Source organism: Scyliorhinus canicula, chromosome 10, assembly GCF_902713615.1.
Source record: "Scyliorhinus canicula chromosome 10, sScyCan1.1, whole genome shotgun sequence".
Taxonomy (NCBI): Eukaryota; Metazoa; Chordata; class Chondrichthyes; order Carcharhiniformes; family Scyliorhinidae; genus Scyliorhinus; species Scyliorhinus canicula.
Window position 1 is genome coordinate 11,362,264 of NC_052155.1, and position 24,815 is coordinate 11,387,078.

At 47.7% G+C, this 24,815-nt stretch overlaps 1 protein-coding gene across 1 annotated transcript in view; it reads right to left on the reverse strand.

Annotated features, from left to right (window-relative positions):
• Positions 1–24,815, reverse strand: part of stk3 (serine/threonine kinase 3 (STE20 homolog, yeast)) — a 448,024-nt gene that overhangs the window by 347,102 nt on the left and 76,107 nt on the right. Inside the window, exons 2-4 of the mRNA XM_038808612.1 lie at positions 22,894–22,974; positions 20,604–20,732; positions 10,165–10,279 (exon numbers count right to left, since the gene is read on the reverse strand). Of these exons, the coding sequence (XP_038664540.1) occupies positions 10,165–10,279; positions 20,604–20,732; positions 22,894–22,974 (325 nt within the window). The remainder of the gene's footprint in view (positions 1–10,164; positions 10,280–20,603; positions 20,733–22,893; positions 22,975–24,815) is intronic.

Sequence of the window (24,815 nt, forward strand, 5' to 3'; positions counted from 1 at the left end):
AACGCAAAAATTGTATGAATTTGGGAACAAGGTGAGTAGATACATGACTTTCTAACTAAGAGGGCTGATTCTAGAGCTATCCGCTTTATGCATGATTCTAGAGTTGCAGATTAATTAAAACTAATAGGGCATTTAGAGATTATTCTGCTGTAAATTGGGCCAGTCTGGAGATGTGTTGACACACATGGAGCACTTCTTCTTATTCCTCAAGCTCCCTGTAGTTTCAGAGGATCAACGTTTGGGCCTTAATGGTCCTATCTCAAAGTGAGGTTGCTGTGCCATTAATTGATTCATTCATTATGTACTGTCATTCTTTTTAGACAGGTCTGTTACCATCGACTTTCCCAGAGGCGAGCATTTCCCTGATTTTGAAGGCAGATAAGAAACTAGAGGAACGTGCCTGCTTTGAATGTTGATTTGAAAGTGTTGTGTAAGGTGTTGACGCATTGATTAGAGGGAATTCTCCTGATGACCAGCCGGGATGGACCATACTGGGTTGGTTTTCCTCTGATAATGTCAAGAGGCTACTGAATGTGATCCAGGGTTTGCAGAAGCAGGCATTGGATGGGTTAGTGATCTCTTGTATGCAGAGAAAGGTTTTGATCGGGTGGAGTGGAGTGGAATTATTTCATTTATACGTCGCGGGGATTTGGACTGGGTGAGGAACAAATATGTCAAGTCGATTCAGATGTTGTACCAAAGGCCTTTGGCGGCAGTGTTCCCAAATGATTATAGATCTGAGAAATTTGGGCTTCAGAGGGACTAGGCAGGGCTGCCCCCTGTCCCCTTTGCTGCTCGCTTTGGCCATAGAGCTTTTAGCAGGGATGTTAAGGTAGGATCCCTTGATATCTGTGTTGTGCTGCGTGTGTGTGATTGGGGGCGGGGGGGAAGGGGGGAGGTGGAAGCAGCACAAGATCACACTTTACGTTGACGATGTGCTGCTGTTTGTGTCGAGGCCAGATGTTTCAGTTCCCGCTATCACTGATGTAAATAGATTTAGCAGCTTCTCCGGTTACAAGATTATTTTCACAAAACCGGAGGCTGTGCCAATGGGAAAGATGAGGGGCAAACCACCGTCTTTGCTAATTTTTCTTTTAGTTGATCTCCATCGGGAATCACTTACCTGAGTGTTGCCCCCCCCCCCCCCCCCCCCCCCCCTCCCCTTTCAGGCAACTATATGGGGCCAATTTTCCTCAGTTAATTGCATCGATTAGTTGGGACCTGGCACGTTGGTCCTTCCTGTCAGTATTGTGGCTGTGGGGGATAGCTTTGATTAAGGTGAACATGTTGCCTAGATTTCTGTATCCCTTGCAGATGTTGCCATTCGTGTTGTCTGCTCGAGTTTTAAAAGGAATTAATGAAATTAAAAGCTTGTTTCTTTGGAATAAAAAGAAGCTTCGTCTAAAGTTTACCAAGCTGCAGCTGCCAGGTTCCCAGGGCGGTCCGGGGGTCCCAAATATTAGACTGTATCAATTAGCCACTCAACTTCGATTTATATGGGACCCTGCCTCCATTTGGTTAACATTCAAGCAGTCCAGTCGGCTTCCTCCTTGCAGGTTTTGTTGTTTTATGGGGCATTAAGTTGAGTTCTGTGAGGTGCAATAATCGTATTATTATTAATACTCTTAGAGCAGAAGGATGGTCCATCATTAAAAAGGAAGATCGAAGCCTACTTCCGCTCTTTCTCCAATCCAGTGCTCCCCTGACTTCCCACCACGTTTTATGGGCCATGGGTTCAATACTTGGAGAAATAGAGTAAGAAGTCTTACAACACCAGGTTAAAGTCCAACAGGTTTGTTTCAAACACGAGCTTTCGGAGCACGGCTCCTTCTTCTCCTGAAGAAGGAGCCGTGCTCCGAAAGCTCGTGTTTGAAACAAACCTGTTGGACTTTAACCTGGTGTTGTAAGACTTCTTACTGTGCTCACCCCAGTCCAACGCCGGCATCTCCACATCATGGAGAAATAGAGGCATTCGTAGGCTGGGAGATATATTCAGTGGTGCTTCCTTGTTATCCTTTGAGCAGCTATACCAACAATTTTATATTCCATGACACTCCTTTTTTTAAGTATCTGCAACTCAGAGACATTATCCTTGATGCACTATCAATTATGACGAGACGAGAGTAGAATGTAATCAAGGCTTTATTACACAGAGATGTGTGGCCTCCTACAGCAGCTGACGAAATGGCTGCTGTACGGGGAGCACACACATTTATACTCCACCTACTGCGCGGAGCCAGCAGGCAGGGATCTACCCCCGTGTCTATAGTACAGGGGTCTCACCGTAAAACCCATATATACAATATAATACAACAGTGGTGACTACCACATTCACCTCCTGTTAAAAAATGAGTCCAGCAGGGGTGGTGGTAAATTATATATATACAGATTGCTTTTAAAAATTACAGAGGAGGTTACAAATTTAGACGATCCGGCGCCTTGATGTCGTCGAGCATTGCTGGTGGCGACTCGGGCGTCGGCTTGGTCTTCGGTGATTCGGGGAGCGGGTCGAAATCCTCTTCATCCCCGGGTGGGAACAAGGAGAGGACGGATTGTCCTGGAGTGGGGGCTGCGGTGGGGTGCGCCGGGGGAAGGGAGGGTGGCCCTGGGGCAGAAGGAGGGGTGTGTGGGGAACCAGCTGGTGCCAGGTCTCTGAGGGAAAAACCCCAAGCATAGTTTGAGGGCTTGGGGTAGTGGGGGAGGGCGAGTTCCATGAGGGGGCGCTTGCGATCGGGGTTGGGCCCTAGAACTCTGTTTTGAACCACATAGCCGAGGATGGTTAATCGGTTCGTGCTGAACACGCACTTCTCCTTATTGTAAGTTAGGTTGAGGAGAGTGGCGGTGTGGAGTAATTTGGAAAGGTTAGCGTCGGAGTCCTGCTGGTCGTGGCCGCAGATGATGACGTTGTCCAGGTACGGGAAAGTTGCCCTCAGTCTGTACTGGTCAACCATTCGGTCCTTCTCCCGTTGGAAGACCGAGACCCCGTTGGTGACGCCGAAGGGAACCTGAAGGAAAAGGTAAAGGCGGCCATTTGCTTCAAACGCAGTGTTTGGGCGGTCTGCCTTACGGATGGGGAGCTGGTGGTGGGCAGATTTCAGGTCCACTGTCGAGAAGACCCGGTACTGTGCAATCTGATTGACCATATCAGATATGCGTGGGAGGGGGTACGCGTCGAGCTGCGTGTACCGGTTGATGGTCTGACTAGTCAACGACCATCCTGTTTTTCTCCCCGGTTTTCACCACTATCACTTGGGCTCTCCAGGGGCTATTGCTGGCCTCGATAAAACCTTCCCGCAGCAGCCGCTGGGGTCAGACCTGATGAAGGTCCTGTCCTGGACGCTGTACCGTCTGCTCCTGGTGGCGACGGGTTTGCAATCGGGGTTAGGTTTGCAAAAACGAAAGGCGGGTCGACCTGAAGGGTCGCAAGGCCGCAAACAGTAAGCGGTGGTAGGGGCTCGCCAAATTTAAGGGTTAGGCTCTGGAGGTTACAATGGAAGTCCAGGCCGAGTAGCAAGACAGCGCAGAGGTTGGGGAGGACGTAGAGCGGAAAGCCGCTGAACTCTACGCCCTGGATGGTGAGAGTGGCAATGCAGTACCCCCGGATCGCCACAGAGTGGTATCCGGAGGCCAGGGAGATTCTTTGGTTAGCGGGGTGTACAACGAGGGAGCAGCGACTTACCGTATCGGGGTGGATGAAGCTCTCAGTGCTTCCGGAGTCCAGAAAGCAGGATATCTCGTGCCCGTCGACCTTCACCTTTGTCGAAGCGGTCGCGAGGTTGTGCAGTCGAGACTGATCAATCGTGACCAAGGCACGACGCAGCTGGTCGTCGGCGGTTGCAAGCGATGAGCAGCCTGATGAGGAGCCCGACGGGCAGGGGTCCAGTGCCCTCGGGCCGCACGTGTCCTGGGGCAGGCAAGATGGCGGCGCCAATTGGTTCTGAGGCAGGCAAGATGGCGGCGCCCACGGGCCACACGTTGGCCGAGGAGGGGAAGATGGCGGCACCCACTAGCCGCACGTGGGGGATGCCAGGACAATAGCAGCAATTGAGCCGGCCTGGCACAATGCAGCGAAATGTCCCTTCTTGCCACAGGCCTTGCAGAGCGCGCTCTGCACCGGGCAGCGCTGCCGGGGGTGTTTTGTATGTCTGCAGAAGTAGCATTTGGGTCCCCTGGTGTTGGTTGGCTGCCGCGCGCGCAGGCGTGGGTTTGGCTGGGGCGGTCGCTGATGGGGTCCACGATGGGGTGGCCGCCGGCGGGGCCCTCGATGCACAGGGGCTGGGTGGGCCGTGCGGTCGGGGGCATAAGCCTGTACGTTGCGTGAGGCGACCGTAAGCGAGAGTGCTAGTTTCTTGGTCGCTGCAAGGTCAAGCGTGGCCCCTTCTAAGAGGCGAAGGCAAATGTCGTCAGACCCTATGCCCGTAATGAACGCGTCTCTCATCAGCAGGTTCGAATGTTCAGTGGCCAAACGGCCTGGCAGTCACAGTCTCTCACCAGGGTGAGCGGGGCACGCCAGAATTCTTCCACAGACTCACCGGGAAGTTGGTGCCGCGTGGACAGGAGGTGCCTGGCATAGATCTTGTTGGTCCGCTGAGCGTAATTCTCCTTCAGTAGCGCCATGGCTTCTGCGTAGGTCGGCGCGTCCTGGACGAGGGGAAAAACGTTGGAGCTCAGCCGTGTGTACAGAATCTGGAGCTTCTGTGCTTCTGGGATTGGGTCTGGCGCAGACCCGATGTATGCTTCAAAGCAGGCTAGCCAATGTTCGAAATCATTTTTGGCGTTGTCTGCTTGAGGAAGCAGCTGCAGGCGATCCGGCTTGATGCGGAGGTGTATCTCTGAAAAACCTCTGTGTAATAAATTGATGCACGATCAATTACCACGAGCCGAGAGTAGAATGTGATCAAGGCTTTATTACACAGAGATGTCTGGCCTCCGACAGCAGCTGACAAAATGGCTGCTGTATGGAGAGCACACACATTTATACTCCGCCTACTGGGCGGAGCCAGTAGGCAGGGATCTACCCCCATATCTGTATTACAGGGGCCTTACCGTAAAACCCATATAGACAATAGAATACAACAGTGGTGACTATCACAATCCTTCACAAGGCAACTTTGCATCTTGACTCTATTTCTTCCCCGGTAGAAAACATCCTGATTTCTGCGGAGCCTGAACAGTTCATTAGCAAGTTTTATGATACCTTCTGCTCCAGACCCTGTGTTAGTACATTGCGGACTTTGCAGACTTGGGAAAGAGATTTGGCAACTAACATTTAGGAGGAGACATGGGCAGTATATGGGATTATGCTAATAAAACTTTGGTGCGCAATACAATGAAAGCTGCACAGTTCAGGATACTGCACCACTTGCATTTTACTCTGAGTCTGACACACAGGGATTAATTCTGCTATCTCCTTGATGTGCCTCAAGTGCCTGGCAGTTCCTGCATATCTTTGAGGTTGTGGGGGTGAGACCCACGCAAACACAGAGAGAATGTGCAAACTCCACATGGACAGTGGCCCGGGGCCGGGATTGAACCCAGGTCCGTGGCGGCATGAGGCAACAGTGCTAACCACTGGGCCATCGTGCTGCCCAGGAAAATTGAATTATAATTGTAGTAGCCAAATTTAATGGTTAACTGCCTGGGGCTAAAATGAGTATATTGAAAAGGATTTTGTTTTGCTTCTAGGATGAAAACAACACATGAAATTGATGAAGGAATGTGTTTTTCAGCCTGGGCTATTGCATCGTGGTTTGACTGGGGAAGCCCTGGGGAGTTATTGTGCTTTTGCAGCCTGCAGAGATCAGGCGCGGAACTCTCTGTCAACAACACCACCATCGCGAATCGCAAGAGGGTGGAGAATCGCAAGAGGGTGAATTATCGCAAGTCAGCCGAAAATGCTCCGGCGCCTCAATCATGGCGTGAATGCTAATTGTACAGTAATGGCGGTTAGCATATCATTAACAGGCCTGACCCGGTATTTTCCGGGATCCCATGCTCCACCTCCACCAGGCAGAAGTGAGGACTGCGCAGTTCACATGTGGTATTTCAAATTGAGAAACTGAAGCCATGGCCAATAAGGGAGAGAGAGGCGATAAGCCAGTTACCAAAGGCGCAACAAAAGGCTGCCAATTGTGCCGCTGGCCGGTCGGATGTCTGCCATGGCTGGGGGGAGTGGCAAGAGGGCGACCAGGGGATGGGCCGTGGAGTCAGGGTATCACCCTGGGATTGGGGTAGTCGAGCACGGACCGCCTTTGCTGTGGCCTCAAGGTAGCCATCTCGCTGCACACCCCACAGACTGCCCACTGTGGCCTGCAAATGTGCAGAGCGCCACCGGCAGTATGGGTGCCCCCCACCCCCGCATTTTCTGACTGAGCCGGTCTATAAATAGACGCACTAGTTCTCAAGAACCATTGTTGTGAATTTATCCTGTCGTTCTTAGATCCGCAGAAATGCTTGTTATGTAGTGTACCAGTTGTGCTTTGAAAAATTTGTTGTGTTTTCTGTAAAAAATTATAAAACTCTAACAAAAAATATATTTTGAAATCTGCTAAATTAAGGAAGTATGAAGACAGTTACTGGAATCTTAGTTTTATTTGTCCTGGAAGTTGGAATATACCTTAACTGCAATTTGTAATTTGTGCACAAGTACCGTCCAGTGAATCTGTGAAACCCCGGAACATTTAATTACGGAGAATAAATTATATAAGAACAGGCAACATTTTTTTTTGCACAGAGAAAATGCTTGCGTATGCTATAGGGGGAATAAAATTTTATAACAAGGCATTGGGGGGCCTCAAATGCAAAAAGATTCATATATAGATGGCAATACTATATATAGAGAGCAATTCAATGCATGACAGTAAACATTTTAAATCATAAAACAATCATGGACATCACGCTGAAATTACGGTCTCTCTAATCACCACAAAAATGGCACAAGATTCTCTGCCTCGTTTTAAACTTCCTCGACAACCTTCTCCAGTCTCGCAACTCTCCAAAGTGATTGTGCTCCTCCGATTCTGGCCTCTTGTGCATTCCCACTTTTTATTGCTCCACCATTGGTGTCCATGTTTCCAAATGCCCAGGCCCCCAAGCTCTGGAATTTGCTCTCCAAACCTCTCCACCTCTCTCTTCCTTTAAGATGCTCCATAAAGCTCTTTGAAGAAGCTTTCAATAACTTGGCCTAATTAATCCTGACAGAAAGGAAGGGTGAAAGACTTGCATTTACATGACGCCAGTCACCATTGCAGGAAATCCCAAAGCGCCATACAACATTTTTGAAGAGGAGTCAGCATTGTAGCAGGAAAAACACAGCATTCAATTTGTACACTGCAAGCTTCCACAAACACCCATGTGATAATGGGGAGGTGCTTTCTGTGATAGCTGGACGTTTGGACCATGAGTGCCAGGGCATGTCTGCATGCCAGTGGGCCTGCACACCACATGCCAGTGGGCCTGCACACCACATGCCAGTGGGCCTGCACACCACATGCCAGTGGGCCTGCACACCACATATCTGGGGGCCAAACCTCCTCAGAAATTCTCTCAGGCTTTTGTGTGTGACCGTGAAAGACAGAGTTTCTGTAAGGCACCATAAGGAGGCAGAACTGAGGACTTAACAATGGAGAGATTGTACTGACAGGGAGAACCACGTGGTTTTCTTTCTCATGCTGCTGCTAGTCAGAGGTGTAGAATGAAGACAAAAATCAAATTAGCAATTTAACTCTCAACACCCACACACTCGACGCATCACGTCACTTGTCCTTGCCAGGCCACATGTCTGGGCAACATTTATGGAAAACCTGGGCTACCCAAACATCAGGGCTACCTTCTCCACTTGAGTTAAAGAAATGCAAGGAACTACACCTGGCACCAGCTTGGCTGCAGGAGCTGCTGAGAAGCTAACATATTTGGGGATCCTGTCCAGATTTTCTGTCAGTGATTCTTTACCCCCTTAGCCTTCAACTCTCCCAAGATGGCCACAAGAGCTATTCACCCCAGTCTGGGAGTTTCGCCATGAAACCGGGATAATTTCCCTGCTCTTCTTTGGAATACATTCAACCAAGAGGGCAGATGGTGCCTCAGTTTAAAGTTTCATCTGAAATACAGCATCTGTGACAGTGTAGTACTCCCTCAATACTGCAGTGCTCAAATTTTGGAAGGAGGTTTGAACCAAGAACCTCTAGAATCAGAAGCAAGAGAGTGACACACTGAGCTACAGTTGACAGTTACATGTCTTCGCCCTAAATTGTATCTCATAATGCTCCTTTGAAGCACGCAGAACAATTTACTCTGTTGAATGTCACATATAAATGCATATACCTTTTGGAGTGCAAAAATAATTTTTGAGATGCAACTGGCAGGCATGACAAGATTCTGTGCAAGTGCAAGGTCTCTTTGTGCAAAACAATCTTTGCCAACTGAGCAAAGTAGTGCTTGTGACTGTTGGAAGGAAGGTGTAACTCGTATAAGCAGTTTTCCAGAATCGATTCAAGAGATTTGATAAAAAACTCAGTCTGGAAACTCACCAAGTGAGGAATCATACAAACAAACTTGTTTGTGGGACTGCGTGTTGATATGTCAAAGTCATCCATCAGTAAGAGTTGCACCAGAGGTTTATTACATCCTTCACTTTAAAGATTTTTTACATTGTATCCTTTAAGACACTAGCTTGGAAGAGTTGCTGACGCAAAGAGAGGGGAGTCAAAGAGGGTGACAGAGCATATCAAAGCGCATTATGGGCAGCACAGGGGCACAGTGGTTAGCACAGTTGTTTCACAGCTCCAGGGTCTCAGGTTCGATTCCTGGCTTGGGTCACTGTCTGTGCGGAGTCTGCATGTTCTCCCCGTGTCTGTGTGGGTTTCCTCCGGGTGCTCTGGACAGTCACCTCCCACAGTTCAAAGATGCGTGGGTTAGATGGATTGGCCATGATAAATTGCCCTTAGTGTCCAAAAAGGTTAGGTAGGGTTACTGGGTTACGGGGATAGGGTGGAGGCGTGGGCTTAAGTAGGGTGCTCTTTCCAAGGGCCGGTGCAGACTTGATGGGCCGAATGGCTTCCTTCTGCACTGTAAATTCTATGATAAGGGGAGGGGTCAGAGGGCGTGAGGTTGTGCAACAAAGTGCGACAGGTGGGCGAGAAAGAGAGACCTGCATTTATATAGCGCCTTTCACAATCCCAAAGTACTTTATGGCCGAAGTACTTTTTGAGGTGCAGTCCCTGTTGTAATCGAAACATGGCACCCACAAACAGTAATTTGATATTGACCATATAATTTGCTTTAGTGATATTATTTGAACGATAAATATTGGCCAGGACTCCCGCTTCAAAATCATGCAGTGAAATCTTTTACATCCATCCCACCTCAGTTTAAAATTTTATCCAAAATATAACATCGCCAACAGTGCAACACTTCCTCAGTTCTGCCAAAGTTTTGTGCTAAGTCTCTGGAGTGGGGACTTGAGCCCACCAACGTTTAAATCAGAGGTAAGAGTGCTACTAACCAAGTTGCAGGTGATACTGAATAACAAACAGAACTGAAGCGAAAGAGCTGACAGTTATTAATTCAGTCAATAAACCCTCTGCAGCCTTCAGCACGTACACATTCTTTAAAATGTTCTTCTCCCTTAACCCGAAACAAGACAACATTAAAGCTAAACAAAATCCTTTGTGATAGTTTTTAAAAGAGATCGAAGTGAGGAGAATAAATTGCAGATTGACATAAATCAATTTTTGATTTACGAAAAAAACCTCCACAAAATATTTGTATTTAACTAATATGTAATGGCAAATGTAAATCAGAAGAGGGCACTGTAATATTGAATATTTCTCAAGGTGGTATGAAAAAAAAATCTAGATTTTTTTTCAAACCGTCTTGGTCTTGTAATAGCTGCAAATTCTGATTAACTCAAATAAAACAGTAATCATCCGACACACATATCCAGCGTGGTGCAAGCGTGTTATTTCAACAGTGGACAGAAAGAATGTTCTTCCATGTCAGAACACGTGATTCAATGTACATTAATCTAAAAATGTCCTTTTGCAAAACACACGTTAAAGCGAAATTTTTCACATTTGTCACTGAGGTCACAACTTCTTTCCATGTTCTGCAAAGGGAAAAAAAAAACTTCAATTCCAGTTACATTAATAAATTTAGTACACTTACAGTTTTGTTTCGTAGTCGGATAATATCAGACACAGATCCAGCTCCACAATATTCCATAACTATCCAGAGGTCTGTATTTTTAAAGTAGCTGCCATAGTAATTCACGACATAAGTACTGGGTGAGGGACGGGGGAGGGAGGAAAAAGCACAAAGTAAGAGTTCAAAATCGTAAGTTTCCATCTCCCGCACAAATGTTCTTGAACTGCCTTAGAGATCAGCCATAGGTAGCTGAGACAGCCAGTCACAGTCCGTTCCCGTTCCCCCCCCCCCCCCCCACAAACAGCTTTGTCCACAGTACTATTGACCAATTGGACATCATTCCACCCCCGCATTAAAATTCAAATACAAAAGAGCTACACGCTCAGCTATTCAATCTTCTGCACAGGACATTGTCCAGATAACGTCTATAGAAATGCAAAACAGTGCAGATGGTGGAAACATGAAATAGAAACAGAAAATTGTGGAAATGCCCACGGGTCAGGAAGCATCTGTTGAGAGAGAAACCGATTTTGGATTCACCTGTTGTCAGGAATGGGTAAAGTTAGAGATGTAAATGGTTTCAGGCACGGACATTGGGAAAAGGGGAGAGGAGGAAACAAAATAAGCGGAGCTCTGCAAAGCGGAATTCCAATCTACATTCGGAGCAGCTAGCACAGTATACTAAACTCAAAACACTGCAAATAAATTGGACAGAGTGATTGGGGCCTCGGGCAGTGAGGAGGAGGAGGAGGTAGAAGGGCAAATGTTGAATCTCCTGATGACTGAGGAGTGGATCAGGGTCTCCCAGAGAGAACAATACCTTCAGAATGGTGAAAGGGGAGGGGAGATATGTTTGGCTGTGGAGGTGACAGAAGTACCAGAGAACAATGTTTTGAATGTGCAGGCTGGTAGGGAGGAAGGTGGCAATACTGGTTCTTGCAAAACACATCGAAAATGCAGGTATGGAGGTTAGATCATCAGAATCGATATAATAACAATCACCCTGGAATATTGTTTAATGCCACAATGGTAGTTGGGGAATTGGTTCAGAGGAAGTAACTTTATATAGACTAAGGGCACGATTATCCGGAACGAAGTGTTGTAGCGAGCGGGAACTGCCCAGTGAGGGCGGCAACACTATTCAGCGTTAATTGGTCCACTTAACGAGGCTCCACGAGCTTCTCGCCACAATTGAAGACTCGCCAGCCGATTCGCCAGCACCATGTTTGCCAGCCCCCCACTAATAAGGTCGAGCAGCACTTAAACTGCACTTGCTCAGCCAACCCCAGTCAGCTCGCAAACAATGACGCTGAGGAACCGGCCCCAAGATTCGAGGATGCAGATCTGGGGAGGCTCCGAGTCGCAGTGAAGGCCAGGAGGGATGTCCTGTTTCCGCAAGGGTCCCCGAGGATCAGTCACAGGGCAGCTAGTGCTGCATTGGATGAGGTGGCGGCGGTTGTGAGCGCCAGGAGTGTGACCAGGAGGACTGACCTCCAGTGCCGGAATAAGGTCAATGACCCACACCAGCCAGCATGAGTAAATCGACACCAACACACACATCCCCCCCCCCCCCCCCCCCCCCCCCGAGGCCTTTGCACCCCCTGTGAGCATCCACCTCACCCAGCCCTCCATGCGACACCCAGCCCTCCCTCCATCACCCCCGTCCCTTCAACCCCACCCGCCAACACTTCCTTCACCCCCTTCCACCACTGTGCATCATGCATGCGGCTAACAATGCCCTTTTTCTGTCTCCCCTCAGGAAAAGTTGTCACAGAATCACCGGGAGAGAGCCCAGACTGGCGGTGGCAGAGGACAGGGTGGTCACAAATGCAGAGGTTGTTGGACGCCACAGAGGTGAGGAACCACTCCAGCCTCCCAGGAGACCACCTTGGAGAGGAGCTCTAAGGAAGACACGACCGAGGAGTCACAGCTGTCATCCCCACCCTCCACCAGCGCAGATACACACACCTTGGTGGGAAATGTTAGGCTGATGCACATCAGGTGGAGGCAGGAGGCCCCAGGCGAGACAGCAGTTGAGGGCTGATTGATTCTAGGACCCAGCTGGGTCCCAGTCTGGGGCTGAGCCTATGAAAGAGGTAATCCCAGAGAAGATGGAGACGATAGGGAGTGGTCAGACATTCAGAGGGAGATGTCAGCGCACACCAGTCGATCCATGACCGATTGGAGGAGTCCCAGGGGCAACAGGCACAGGAGATGTCGCCGGCAATGCGGCCGAGGCCAACACTGATAGGGTGGCGACCTTAGTGGAAAATCTGGTGCACGACATCGGCACCATTAGTGAAGGTGTGCAGGAAATAGTGCAGTCGGTGACGGCCATGACTGAGGGTCTTCACAGACTGTCCTACTCGCTGGGGATGTCACCCAGTACCAGGCTGACCTTAATGAGGTTCTGGAGGACATGTCCCGCTCTCAAATGGGAATGGCAACGACCATGGCGGAGGGGCTTGACATCATGTCCCTTTGACTGTGAGCAGCCTCTAGATTCACAGCTGAAGGCTATTGATAATAAGGAATTGGCCTGGTTAGTTGTGCGAGCGCTTTGCAGCTACAGGTTGCGTTTCCTGCTGGTGGCTACAGATGCCTGGAGGCTGCTGTTGCTGTTTCCTTCCTTTTCTGTAGCCGGAAAGAAGGACAATTCTTTCGTAGATACCTGGGTCCTAGAACATTGGGCTCAGGGGGACGTGCAAATTCAAAAGTCAATCTAGTTTGAAGCAAGAAGATGCTGCAAGACCTGGTGCACAACACTGTTCACAATGGGCTACCTGCTAACGCCATTGAAGAAATGCTTTGGCAGATTGATGCTTTTGTTGCTGGTGAGGTGAGTGCTGCATGTAACTGGCAGATCACTGCGGGTTAAACATGCTAGAAGTCAAGGATATTCACGCCCTGTGCCCTTCGATACCCTTGCCAGACATCGTCTGGAGGGCCTGGAGCCAGACGATGTCTGGCCCCGACGAACTTACTGGTGTCATTGGCGGCGCCATGCTACCCTGTTTTTCCCACTGCCCACTGCCCTTCCGATATGCCAGTGTCAGGAGAGGGGGATTTGGAAGAACTGGAGACCGCAGTCGTCTCCTTGGTAGCACGCCCCGGGTTGGCCTCCAGTGTTTCCTCCTCCCTGAAGTTGCCCGTAGGGCCCTGGGTGGTCCCCATGGGACAGAGGGGCAGCTGGAGTGTGCTCAACAGGTCTCTGCGCCATCTGGCTCTGCCCATCCTGGCAACTCCCCATTATCTGCACCATGGTGTTGATATCCTCAACGATGATCCTCAGTGTCTGGACCATGTCTGGAGTGCCTCGGCAATGTCCACCTGTGTCTGGGACATGCCCCTCATCGACTGGACATAAAGTCGAGGCCCTCCGCCATGGTCGTCACGGACCAAGCCATGCTTTGGACATCACCACTCAAGATGCTGACGTCCTGCTCCAAGCTTTCCACTGCGGTCTAGCACGGTTAGCCTCGATGCCACGCATTGTCAGCATCATCTCCTGTATCTGTAGCCTTTGGGACTCCTCCAATCGGCTGTGCATTCGCTGGAACGTTTCAGACTTCGCCTCCTGAATCTCACTGCCGTGTCCGAGCACTGCATCAGCTCTGGGAGAACCTTGTCCAGAGGCTCGGCATCTGCCTGGGACTCAGCAGATCCTTGGGTCCCTCCCCCCCTCCCAAACTGCTGACTCCCTTGGATGTTCGTGCCTCCACCTGATGTGCATCAACAACTGTGTGGTGCTCACCAGATTGTGCCCCAGAAGCTGTCCACTAATGGTGCCCACCGAAGTGTGTACCTTTACGCTGGTGGAAGGTGGTGGTGATAGTTGTGACGCCTCGATGGTGATCTCCTCAGAGCTCTCATCCATGGTCGTCTCCTGGGTGGTATGGGGGGGATCATCTTATTGAAGGGGCAGTGGATCCTCACCTCTCTGTGCATAAGCCAGCCTCGCTGTCAGTCACTGCTCTCTCCTTGAACAGCCCCATGATTCCGAGGGCCCGTTCCTCATAGGGGGTGAGGACTCAGATCTCTGGTACTCTGTTCCTCATCTTGGCCCTTTCCTGCTTATTATAGACTATCTTCTCCTGCAGGGACTAAGAGAGGGCTTTGTGAGCCACGCGTTTGATGGATCATGGGGGCCTACAGCAGATGGCATGTGTGGGTACCACAACTGGACATGAAGGGGTTGGGCTGGTGGGTGCCAGGGGCTGCTGAGGAACAAACACATAGATGGGATGTGGGGACAGTATGAGGTGACAGCTAGTGATTTGTGAGGAGGGGTGTTTGCGAATTTTAGGGGGAAGGTAGAACTGCCAGAAAACAGATGGTAGCGTACCCCAGCAGCTCAGTGGAGGTCGTTGGTCATCTTCCAACATTGGACGCTGGTCCTCCTCATCATGTACCCTCACTGACAACCACTGCCACTGCCTCCCAGGCAGTATTAGTGGTCCTGCTACAAGTCCTCCAACCCCCTCGGGGGAAGAGGATGCCCACTCGCATCAACGATATTGAGAAGCTTGGCCTGGTCGGCATCGGCAAACCAAGGAACAGGTCTGCCCGCTGCCATGCCAGTGTTGACTGGGAGTGAGTGGTGAGGGAGCGCTTAAAAGCAGCTCCCCCTTGTTACCAGCGAGACGCTGAGGCGAAAGTCTAGCGAGACAACCAGTGATGGCGAGAAACCCATGGCGACTCATTTCCGACACTAAGTGCCGTTAAATAGGGTCTGCGATCTCGCGAGCACAGCCGTCGAGAAACACCCCGCCAATCACGTCCAAAATGACACTTATAAATGTTTCCGTTAAATCATGCCCACAGTTTCTAGTTCCTCACATTGATTAAAAGAAAGCAAAGCAAGTCATTTCTTTTAAATGTATTACTACAGGATGGGAATGTTTCAAAATTAGCTTCGAGTGGTTTGAAAACACATTGTAAGGCAATCAGCACATGCAACTTGACATAAATTGATCCATCCATTGCGCAAGTATAATTGTGAGTGCCATAAAAACACAGAATGTAGATCTATCAAAGCGAGCTACTGGTCCACTGCCACTGAAGAATTAAGGTTAGCTTTTTAAAAACTAAATTCTGGTCCCATGTGGCATAGTCATTTGGAACATCCATTTGAGTGGGCAGAATTGCACTGTGTTGCATATTTTTAATGAATGGGACCCATATGTTATTTCAAAAGTAGTGAGGACGAGCCACAGTGCAGACAGAACTATTTCAATGGGGTCAGTCCCAAAGATCCTTTACCATGTTATCCCAGTGGGACTACTGGCTGACTTCCAGAAGAGGCGGATGCACCTGCCTCCATTACATAATCAACATTTTAAGAAAATGCCTTCAGGTGGATTAAATTGTATAACTTTGGATAATCCTGGCAGACAGATGGCTGAATAATAGTACTGACTAAGGATTTGATTGTGTGAAATATTACATTCCAGAATGAGACAATATAAAGACAGGAACAGAGTACATGGAACTAAGTGCCCAACTTCTCATCTGTTCAGTAGCATATGTTAGTGGAGCTGAAGATAGAAACCAAGAGAGAGCAAACATGAGCTATACAGCATTTGTAATTGGTTTTGCTTTCCTACTTAAATTAAATCTGCACATCTCTTTGCTTATAGATCTGTTGGAAAATTTACCTTATATATACACCAAAAGCTCAGAAAGCTTTTCAGTATTATTTTAAAACGATTGCACAATGAAGAAATTATTTTTTAAGTCTCTGGACTCTTGTGGGGGGCTGGGGGGAGAAAGAATCCAAATTTGGCACGACTTCAAATTAATACTAAATCTTTCTCCATCACACTGTCAAGATGTGCATTCCAGATCCTGGCCACTCACTACTTCAAAAGGTTTTTCCTCCTGTCACCACTGGCTTTTTTTTTTTTGCAAATCTCCTTGACTCAGTGTGCTCTGGTTCACAACCCTTCTATACTTTCTCCCTATCTACTCTGCCCAGATTTTGAGCACCTCTATCAAATCTTCTCTCAGGCTTTTCTTCTCCAAGCAGAACAGTCCCACCTTAATTAATCAATCCGTGTAACTGAAGTCTTTCTCAGCCTGTCCTGAAACCTTCAATGACATGTAGCCCCAGGTACCCCAGGTATGGGAGCACAAAGTGGAGACGACAGGGAATGGGAGCACAGAGTGGAGACAATGGAGTGGAGGGGAGGTGGTGGCATCGTGGCATTGTCATTGAACTAGTAATACAGAGACCCAGGGTAATTGGGGCAGCAGGGTAGCATGGTGGTTAGCATAAATGCTTCACAGCTCCAGGGTCCCAGGTTCGATTCCCGGCTGGGTCACTGTGTGGAGTCTGCATGTCCTCCCCCTGTGTGCATGGGTTTCCTCCGGGTGCTCCGGTTTCCTCCCACAGTCCAAAGATGTGCGGGTTAGGTGGATTGGCCATGCTAAATTGCCCGTAGTGTCCTAATAAAAGTAAGGTTAAGGGGGGGGGGGGTGGTTGTTGGGTTACGGGTATAGGGTGGATACGTGGGTTTGAGTAGGGTGATCATGGCTCGGCACAACATTGAGGGCCGAAGGGCCTGTTCTGTGCTGTACTGTTCTATGTTCTATGTTCTAATTCTCTGGGTACCCAGGTTCAAATCCCAACATGGCAGGTGGAGAAATTTGAATTCAATAAAGAATCTCGAATTAACAGTTTAATGGTGACCATGAAACCGTTGTCAATTGTTGTAAAAACCTATCTTTTTTACTTATAAGTTACTAAAATGCCAGGAACAAGTGCAAGAAATTACCAAAAAGGCTAATGAAATGCTAGCTTTTATATCTAGAAAAATCAAATATAAAGACATGGGGTTATGCTGCAGCTATACAAAACCCTGGCTAGACCCCACTCAGAGTCACTGTGAGCAGTTCTGGGCACCACACCTTAGGAAGGATATTTTGGCCTTGGAGGGATTACAACATAGGTTTACAAAAATTATACCTGGATTAGAGGGTTGAGTTTCGAGGGGAGATTACTCAAATTAAACCTGTTTTCGCTACAATTTAGAAGGTTATGGGATGATCTGATCGAAGTATTCACAATATGATCATGGAAAGACAGGGTAGATAAAAATAAACTATTTCCACTGGTTGGAGATTCTGAAACTAGGGAGCATAGTCTTAAATTAAGGGCCAGACCGTTCAGGAGAGATATTGGGAAGAACCTCTTCACTCAAAGGGTGGTAGAGGTTTGGAACTCTCTCTCTAGCCCACAAACAGCAGTTGAAGCTAGTTCAGTTGTTAATTTTAAATCTGAGATATGAAGCAAAGATATTATTAATAATAATAATAATCACTTATTGTCACAAGTAGGCTTCAATGAAGTTACTGTGAAAAGCCCCTAGTCGCCACATTCCAGCGCTTGTTCGGGGAGGCCGGTGCAGGAATTAAACCCGCGCTGCTGGCCTTGTTCTGCATAACAAGCCAGCTGTTTAGCCCACTGTGCTAAACCAGCCTCTTTAATAAGGGATATGGGCCAAAGGCAGGTATATAGAGTTCAGTCACAGAACAGCCATGATCTCATGGCGGGACAGGCTCGAGGGGCTGAATGGCCCACTCCTGTTCCCATGTTCCTAAATTCTTACGGGAAGGAAAGCGGTCATCCTTGCCTGGTCTGGTCTACATGCTTCCGACTCCAGATGCACAGCAATGTGGTTGACTCTTAAATGCTCTCTGGAAGTTGGAAGTTGAAAGGTAATTCGGGATGGGTAATAAATACTGGCCTAGCCAGCAATGCACAAATCCCATGAATTAATTTTTAAAAATATATTGAGGAACAAGTGCTAATTTGGGGATAAAGGCACAACAAGGAATAAGTACTAACTTGAGAATATGGTACAGGTGGAATGTCTCTAGTAAGCGTTTCAAGCTGTAATTTTGACTAACAGTAGAATTAGCACTTTATAACAGCAAGTTAGTTAAAATCAAACATAAAATAATGCGGATGCTAAAAATCTGAATTAGGCCCAAAAAAAAGCTGGAGAACTGGATCAGGTCAGACAGCATCAGTGGACAGAAAGAGTTAATGTTTCATCAGAACTGAAGACAGCAAATTTAAGAGCTCTTAAAACCAGTGGAAGTGGATAGCGGGCAGGAAGAACAAAGGAAAAAGTCTGTGATAGAGGAGATTAAATAACAAAAGATTTCCTGATGCAATAGCCAAAAAGAGTGGCAACGGATATAGTAAAGGAACTCAAGTTGTGCCTAAATGAGGAATGAAGTGCCACATCAAAGCCACCTGAATGCAAGATAAAGGGATAAAGAAAGAAACAAGATGAAGACCAACCATCAAAACAAAAAAGGGGTAAATAAACACATAAAACAAAATGGAGACAGAGATTATCGAAAGTCGGTAATGTTGAATGGCTGCGTTTGCTGCCAACTCCGTGTTCGCGCAGTTGCACTGTTTTACTCCATGATGTTACTATGAGTAGTAGGTAGTGGCCAGGTGCAGGGATGCTTATATCAAACAATTATTCAAGATGGTGGAGCCAGGAATTGGGATGGGAGGCTTCCGATCCACCCAGTGGCGGCTGCAATTCCGGATTGCAACATCCATACCACGTTTGCAGCTCCGGGGCTGCTAACCGGTCGGATCATATTAGGATCCTGAAGTCGTTTGTCTGGTTACTGAGCTAGCAGTGGGCAGTCGGGGCTCTGCTTCCTAGCAGTTTCTGAACCTCCTGATCTGAAGCTTCTTTCCTTTAACCTGGGCCGGTCACCAGGAAGCAGCCTCGGTGATGCTTGGATATGGAGGCTGTAATTCAGAATCGCAGCCGTCACTGGGATAGATCGGGATCCTCCCTTCCCGATCCCTGGAAATTGCTGCGCCGGGATTGCCCACCTGCCACAGGGCTCAGAAGCTGGATGAATGGCTTCAGATTCTGAATGAAAAGTGAAAGTGAAAGTGAAAATCGCTTATTGTCACGAGTAGGCTTCAATGAAGTTACTGTGAAAAGCCCCTAGTCGCCACATTCCGGCACCTGTCCGGGGAGGCTGGTACAGGAATCGAACCGTGCTGCTGGCCTGCTTGGTCTGCTTTAAAAGCCAGCAATTTAGCTGAGTGAGCTAAACCAGCCCCACCAGGCGAATCCACCTGGCACAATGTCCCCCACAAATGAAGCCATGTGCATGGGTAGATCATGAACAAAGGTGAGCAAGGTGGAGAATTAAAATGACAAGTAACCAGGGTCCATGTGTGCAGACTGAACGGCTGTGTTCCGCAAAGCGGTCACCCAGTCTGCATTAGTCTCAATAATGTAGATGAGACCAGATTGTGAGCAGCAAATATCGTAAACTAACTTGAAAAAAGTACAAGTAAATCACTGTTTCACTTGGACGGACTGTTTTGGGGCCTTGGACAGCGTGAAGAGAGGTGGTAGAGGAAGAGAGTGGCTGTTTAGCACAGGGCTAAATCGCTGGCTTTGAAAGCAGACCAAGCAGGCCAGCAGCATGGTTCGATTCCCGTAACAGCCTCCCCGAACAGGCGCCGGAATGTGGCGACTAGGGGCTTTTCACAGTAACTTCATTTGAAGCCTACTCGTGACAATAAGCAATTTTCATTTCATTTTCATTAAAAGAGCAGACAGTGCATCTCACATGCTCTCACGAAAAGGTCAAGGATGACTGAGGAGTAGACCAGGGCACCTCAGGGGAGCAGTCCCTATGGAATGCTGAAAAGGGAGGACAGGTGAAGATGTGTTTGGTGGTTGCATCACTTTAAAACTGGTAGAAATGGTGGATGATGATCCGTTGTATATGGAGGGCTGGAGGGGTGGAAGGGGGACCCTATCTGAAGAATATAAATAAGAGCTCTTTTACCGGTCCTCAAGCAAATCTGTTGTATAAATCCTGGATATAAAACCACGGGAGAACAATGCTAGCATCAAACCAATCTCCTTGAGCACTTCTGAAGTCTACAAAAAATAACTTTGGAAATGTTTTGAGACTCTCAAGCCACTTAAAATCGCACAAATGGTGGAGCTCAGTGCTTACAAGCAGGGAAATGCAAAGCCATAAGAATTCAAAAAGAGTGCCAGGCAGCATAAACAAGGCACTGTCTGCCTGAGATGGATTCTGTCGTTAGTGGTCTCAGACCAGTAGCTATATGATTAAGCCTGTTTGATATTTGGCTATTGGCGGAACAGCTTTTAATTGTAGTTCCAAAGTGGACAAAGGCTGTTAAGAGTACCAGTCTCAAAAGGTATCTTAGAAAGAGAAACAGAGAAAGAACAGCGAGCAATCAAAGACAGATGTCCTGAACCCATGTTGCAGCTCTTCCACTTCTATTCAGTGGACTTGATCTAAAAATAGTATGACAGCGGTTATCGCTCATTGAAACATTTACATGCTCACTAAATTATAACACTTGAGGTTAAACATCTGTAAAATGCACTATGCTGTTAAGTGAAATTACCACATTCCACTGTTCATACCTATCACATTGTTGCATTATTGAAATTTCCTTAATAATTTCCTGTAGGTCGGACTCCACTGGAACTTGCTTTATGGCAACAACTTGGCCAGATTCTTTATGGATTGCTTTAAAAACACTGCCATATGATCTGGAATAAAGAAAGATGTTTTTATTCCAATACACACCAAACAAATACATACTTTAAAGCAAATTTTCAAAACCTTAGTTAATAAAGTGCATCTCCGGGCGGCATGGTGGCACAGTGGTTAGCATTGCTGCCTCGCAGCGCTGAGGACCCATGTCCGCTCCCAGCACCGGATCACTGTCTGCGTGGAGTTTGAATTACCCAAGCGGGCTTACAAAACCTAAACTAAACTAAACTAAACTAAACTAAACACACACAAAATAGTATCCAGGAGCAAATATAATTTTTTTATGGTGCTCATAATGTGGACCCAGACATCGGAAGAGACATGTGCAAGTTTTGCACCTAACCCGCCAAAATCATGAGGGGTTGGGAAGGCAGGGGAAAATCATGCGCATGATCTAACAGAAAGGTTTGTAAGTGTCATTTGTGGTGGGTTTTGCTGTGAGTTTCCTGGCTCTGCCAGAGAGTTCCCCACCGCTATCTAACCACACTTAATCACTTTTTGGGGCCCTGGGGAGTTTCTCATCGGTTTAGCCCACACTACATGCATTTAGACAGGCACGGGCTAATTAGGGAAAGTCAGCATGGCTTTGTAAAGGGAAAGTCAGGTCTCACAAATTTGATTGAGGTTTTTGAAGGGGTAACCAAGAAGGTAGATGAGGGCAGTGCAGTTGATGTTGTCCACATGGACTTTAGCAAGGCCTTTGACAAGGTACCGCATGGTAAGTTGTTTGCAAAAGGTTAAATCTCACGGAATCCAGGGTGAGGTAGCCAATTGGATACAAAATTGGCTTGGCGACCGAAGCCAGGTTATGGTGAGAGGTGAGAGATTCAAAAGAGACCAAAGGGGCAACTGTTTCACACAGAGGGTGGTGAGCATCTGGAACAGGCTGCCAGAGGCAGCGGTAGAGGCGGGTACAATTTTTTCCTTTAAAAAGCAGTTAGACAGTTACATGGGCAGGATGGGTATAGAGGGATATGGGCCAAATGCGGGCAAGTGGGACTAGCTTAGTGATAGAAACTGGGCGGCATGAACAAGCTGGGCCAAAGGGCCTGTTTCCATGCTGTAGACATATATGACTCTATAAGAATTATTTTCATCACTGGGGGGCTGCACTCGCTGGCCAGACCGGTTTCTCAGAGATCAGGCTGCCATTTTGAAAGGGTGCCTGAACACTAAGTGGGCTTGTGGGTCCCCACAGCCCAAGGGTAATGTCAACCCCCACACAAATGGGCATTAGCCCACACCACTCATCCCTTACACCCCCCCCCCCCCCCCACGGCCTCTTACTTGACCCCCCCTCTCTTTCAGGACCCCCATCCATCACCACCCCTTCTTAATTGCCCGGCACCCCCCCGCCCCTCCTCCTATCATGGGTCTTGCCCCTCCCTCTGGCCCCGACCCTTGGTAGCGTCATCCTGGCAGTGCTCCTTCCAGCTTGGAAGTACCACCCAGGCACCTTGGCAGTGCCAGGGTCCAAGCCAGGCAGTGCCAATGTACCCACATTCCAGCGGGTGGGCCAGGGGCCACTCTGCCCTATCCCTGACCCTCCAGGGGCCTCGGATGGCCGGGGAAACCCCCTAGGAACTGTTCCATCGGGTCCAAATTTGTGTGGACCAGTACTGAATGTCGCCCACCTGGGGACTCTCTGGGGAGGCTAGTAGATGGCGGGAGGCTGGTAGATCCTGGGTGAGTCTGCCTTAGTAGGTTTAAGCCTACTTAAGCGAGACCGCTTGGTTACGCCAATTGTTGTCGGGATTCTGACCTCGAAGCGTGCTGGCTGCCAGTAAGCCCACGTGAGGCTTCACATGGTATTTACTGGCTGCTCATTTCTCCCGTTCGAGCGCGACGCAGCCAGTAGATCTCGCCCCTTCTGGAAAAAAACAATGTTCAGGCTTCCGCAACCCGACTCACACCTCCTTTGGAAGAAGAAAATCCAACCCACACAGCATTTGCACTTCTTCCAACTATTCCAGTGTAGGCAAATGGGCATCACAAAGAATTTAGATGCAAATTTCCATCAGCAATATAATCATGAAAAATACAAACCAAAACCACTTCAAAGTTGTGCAATGATTCCGGTTTCTAGTTGCAGTATGATAGTAAGGGAAGGATCAAGTTCATTCAAAAAGAAACTACCTCAAAAGCTATGCCACTTACCCTTCACCAAGTTTTTCCAATACATCAAAAACCTCTTCAGGCTGCTTAGTGAGGCTGTCTTCACTCAGTTTTTTCAACTTGCTAAATTAAAGGAAAAAAAAGGAATTGAAGGTCATAAAGCATGGAATCAGAAAATGCATTCACTCGGCTGAGTCTGCTCCATTCATTACCATGTCCAATAATTTTACCCAAATCACTGAATCGGTCATGAAAAGTTTTCTCCTACTTCCAAGAGACATGCTTATAATGCCACATCCAAAAAGTTATTACATAATATTTGAATGCTATCCTTCCATTTGCGACAGACCACGGGAATGTGGCCTCAGAGCTTTGGTGAGGGCAGGCGAGACCACCTGCTGTACTTTTTGATACAGAAAAAGGCCATTCGGCCCAAACATGTCCAACCCAGTGTTTGTGGCTCGATGAGCCTCTTCCCAACCTTTCTTCATCTCACTCCATCAAGCTATCCTTCTTTCCCTTGATTCCTCATGTGTTTATCTGGCTTTCAGTTAAATATATCAAAGCTAGTCACCTCAAATGTACTGATGATGGCGAGTTCCACATTTTAATCATTTCCCAGGTAATGACCAACCAATATTCATGGCCTCCAGCAATCTTCAAAGTAAATAAACTTCAAGCTGCAAAATGCAAAATAAGAAGCTGGGGGTGGGGGGATTTTCCAGGCCCACTCACCGCATGCGCAAACCCAGTTATGGCCGCTAACTCTCACGAGTGGGCCATAACTGGATTTGCACCAGGAGATGTCAGAAAGAAACCTCCCCCCCCGCCGCCCCTCCTTCCCCCCCCCCTCCCTCCCCCCCCCCCCCCCCCTCCCTCCCCCCTCCGATCCTCTTTGTTAGTGACAGAATCAAGTTCTTGCCCAGCAAGGCAGTGAACCTGATTACCATGAATTTGCATGCCATTAAATACTCCAAAATAACTATTCACCAACCCTATATTGTTGAATTACATCTTTTGTTACAGTATGTACATGCACTACCCTACCTGGGGCCAATAGATTTGGGTGTGCAGGTGTAAACACAGATTATTCAGATCAATTAGGAAGTAAAAAAACTTTTAAAAATCCTCTCCAACCCTCTTGGTCAAGTCGAACTAGTCTGGGAGATCTCCTTGATACTGATTAAATGAAAGAATGGCAACCTCTTGTATGGGATGATCTCCTATAAGTGTTCCTATTTCTGATGTTTTTTTAAATTATAGAGACCAAGGTCTTTGACCCCAGTTGATGAAACTGGGAATTAATTTTACAGCCCTTGCCAATGCCTCATTATCACCAACCATGTCAGGAGACCAAAACTGAACACAGCTTTGGAAACGGAGGCCTAATCAAGATCCTGTACAAGGACAACATTGTTTATTTTGCTTTCTAGTTAATTATTCTTTAAATACATCGTGCTAACATTAGATTTATTGTCGCGTGTACCGAGGTACAATAAAAGTATCATTTTGCGTACAGTCCAGGCAGATCACTCCATACATGAAAACATAGAACATACGATAAATACATGAGATACATAATGAAAATACATGAATATAGACAGCAGGTGAAGTATATAATATATAGTGCTACAACTGTAGAGAAGATGCGTAGAAAGATCAGTTCAGTCCACAAGATCAGTGACTCTAAGAGGGTCATTCAGGAGTCTGTGGTGCGTGTTCTCAAACCTTTGTATCTTCTGCCCGATGGAAGAGGTTGGCAGAGAGAATAGCCCAGGTGGGAGGAGTCTTTGATTATGCTGCCCGCTTTCCCAAGGCAATAGGAGGTGTAGATAGAATCAATGGATGGGAGGTGGGTTTGTGTGATGAACTGGGCTGTGTTCACTGTAGTTTTGTACGGGCACGGGCCGAGCAGTTGCCATACCAGGCTGTGATGCAGCTCAGATAGGATGCTTTCTATGGTG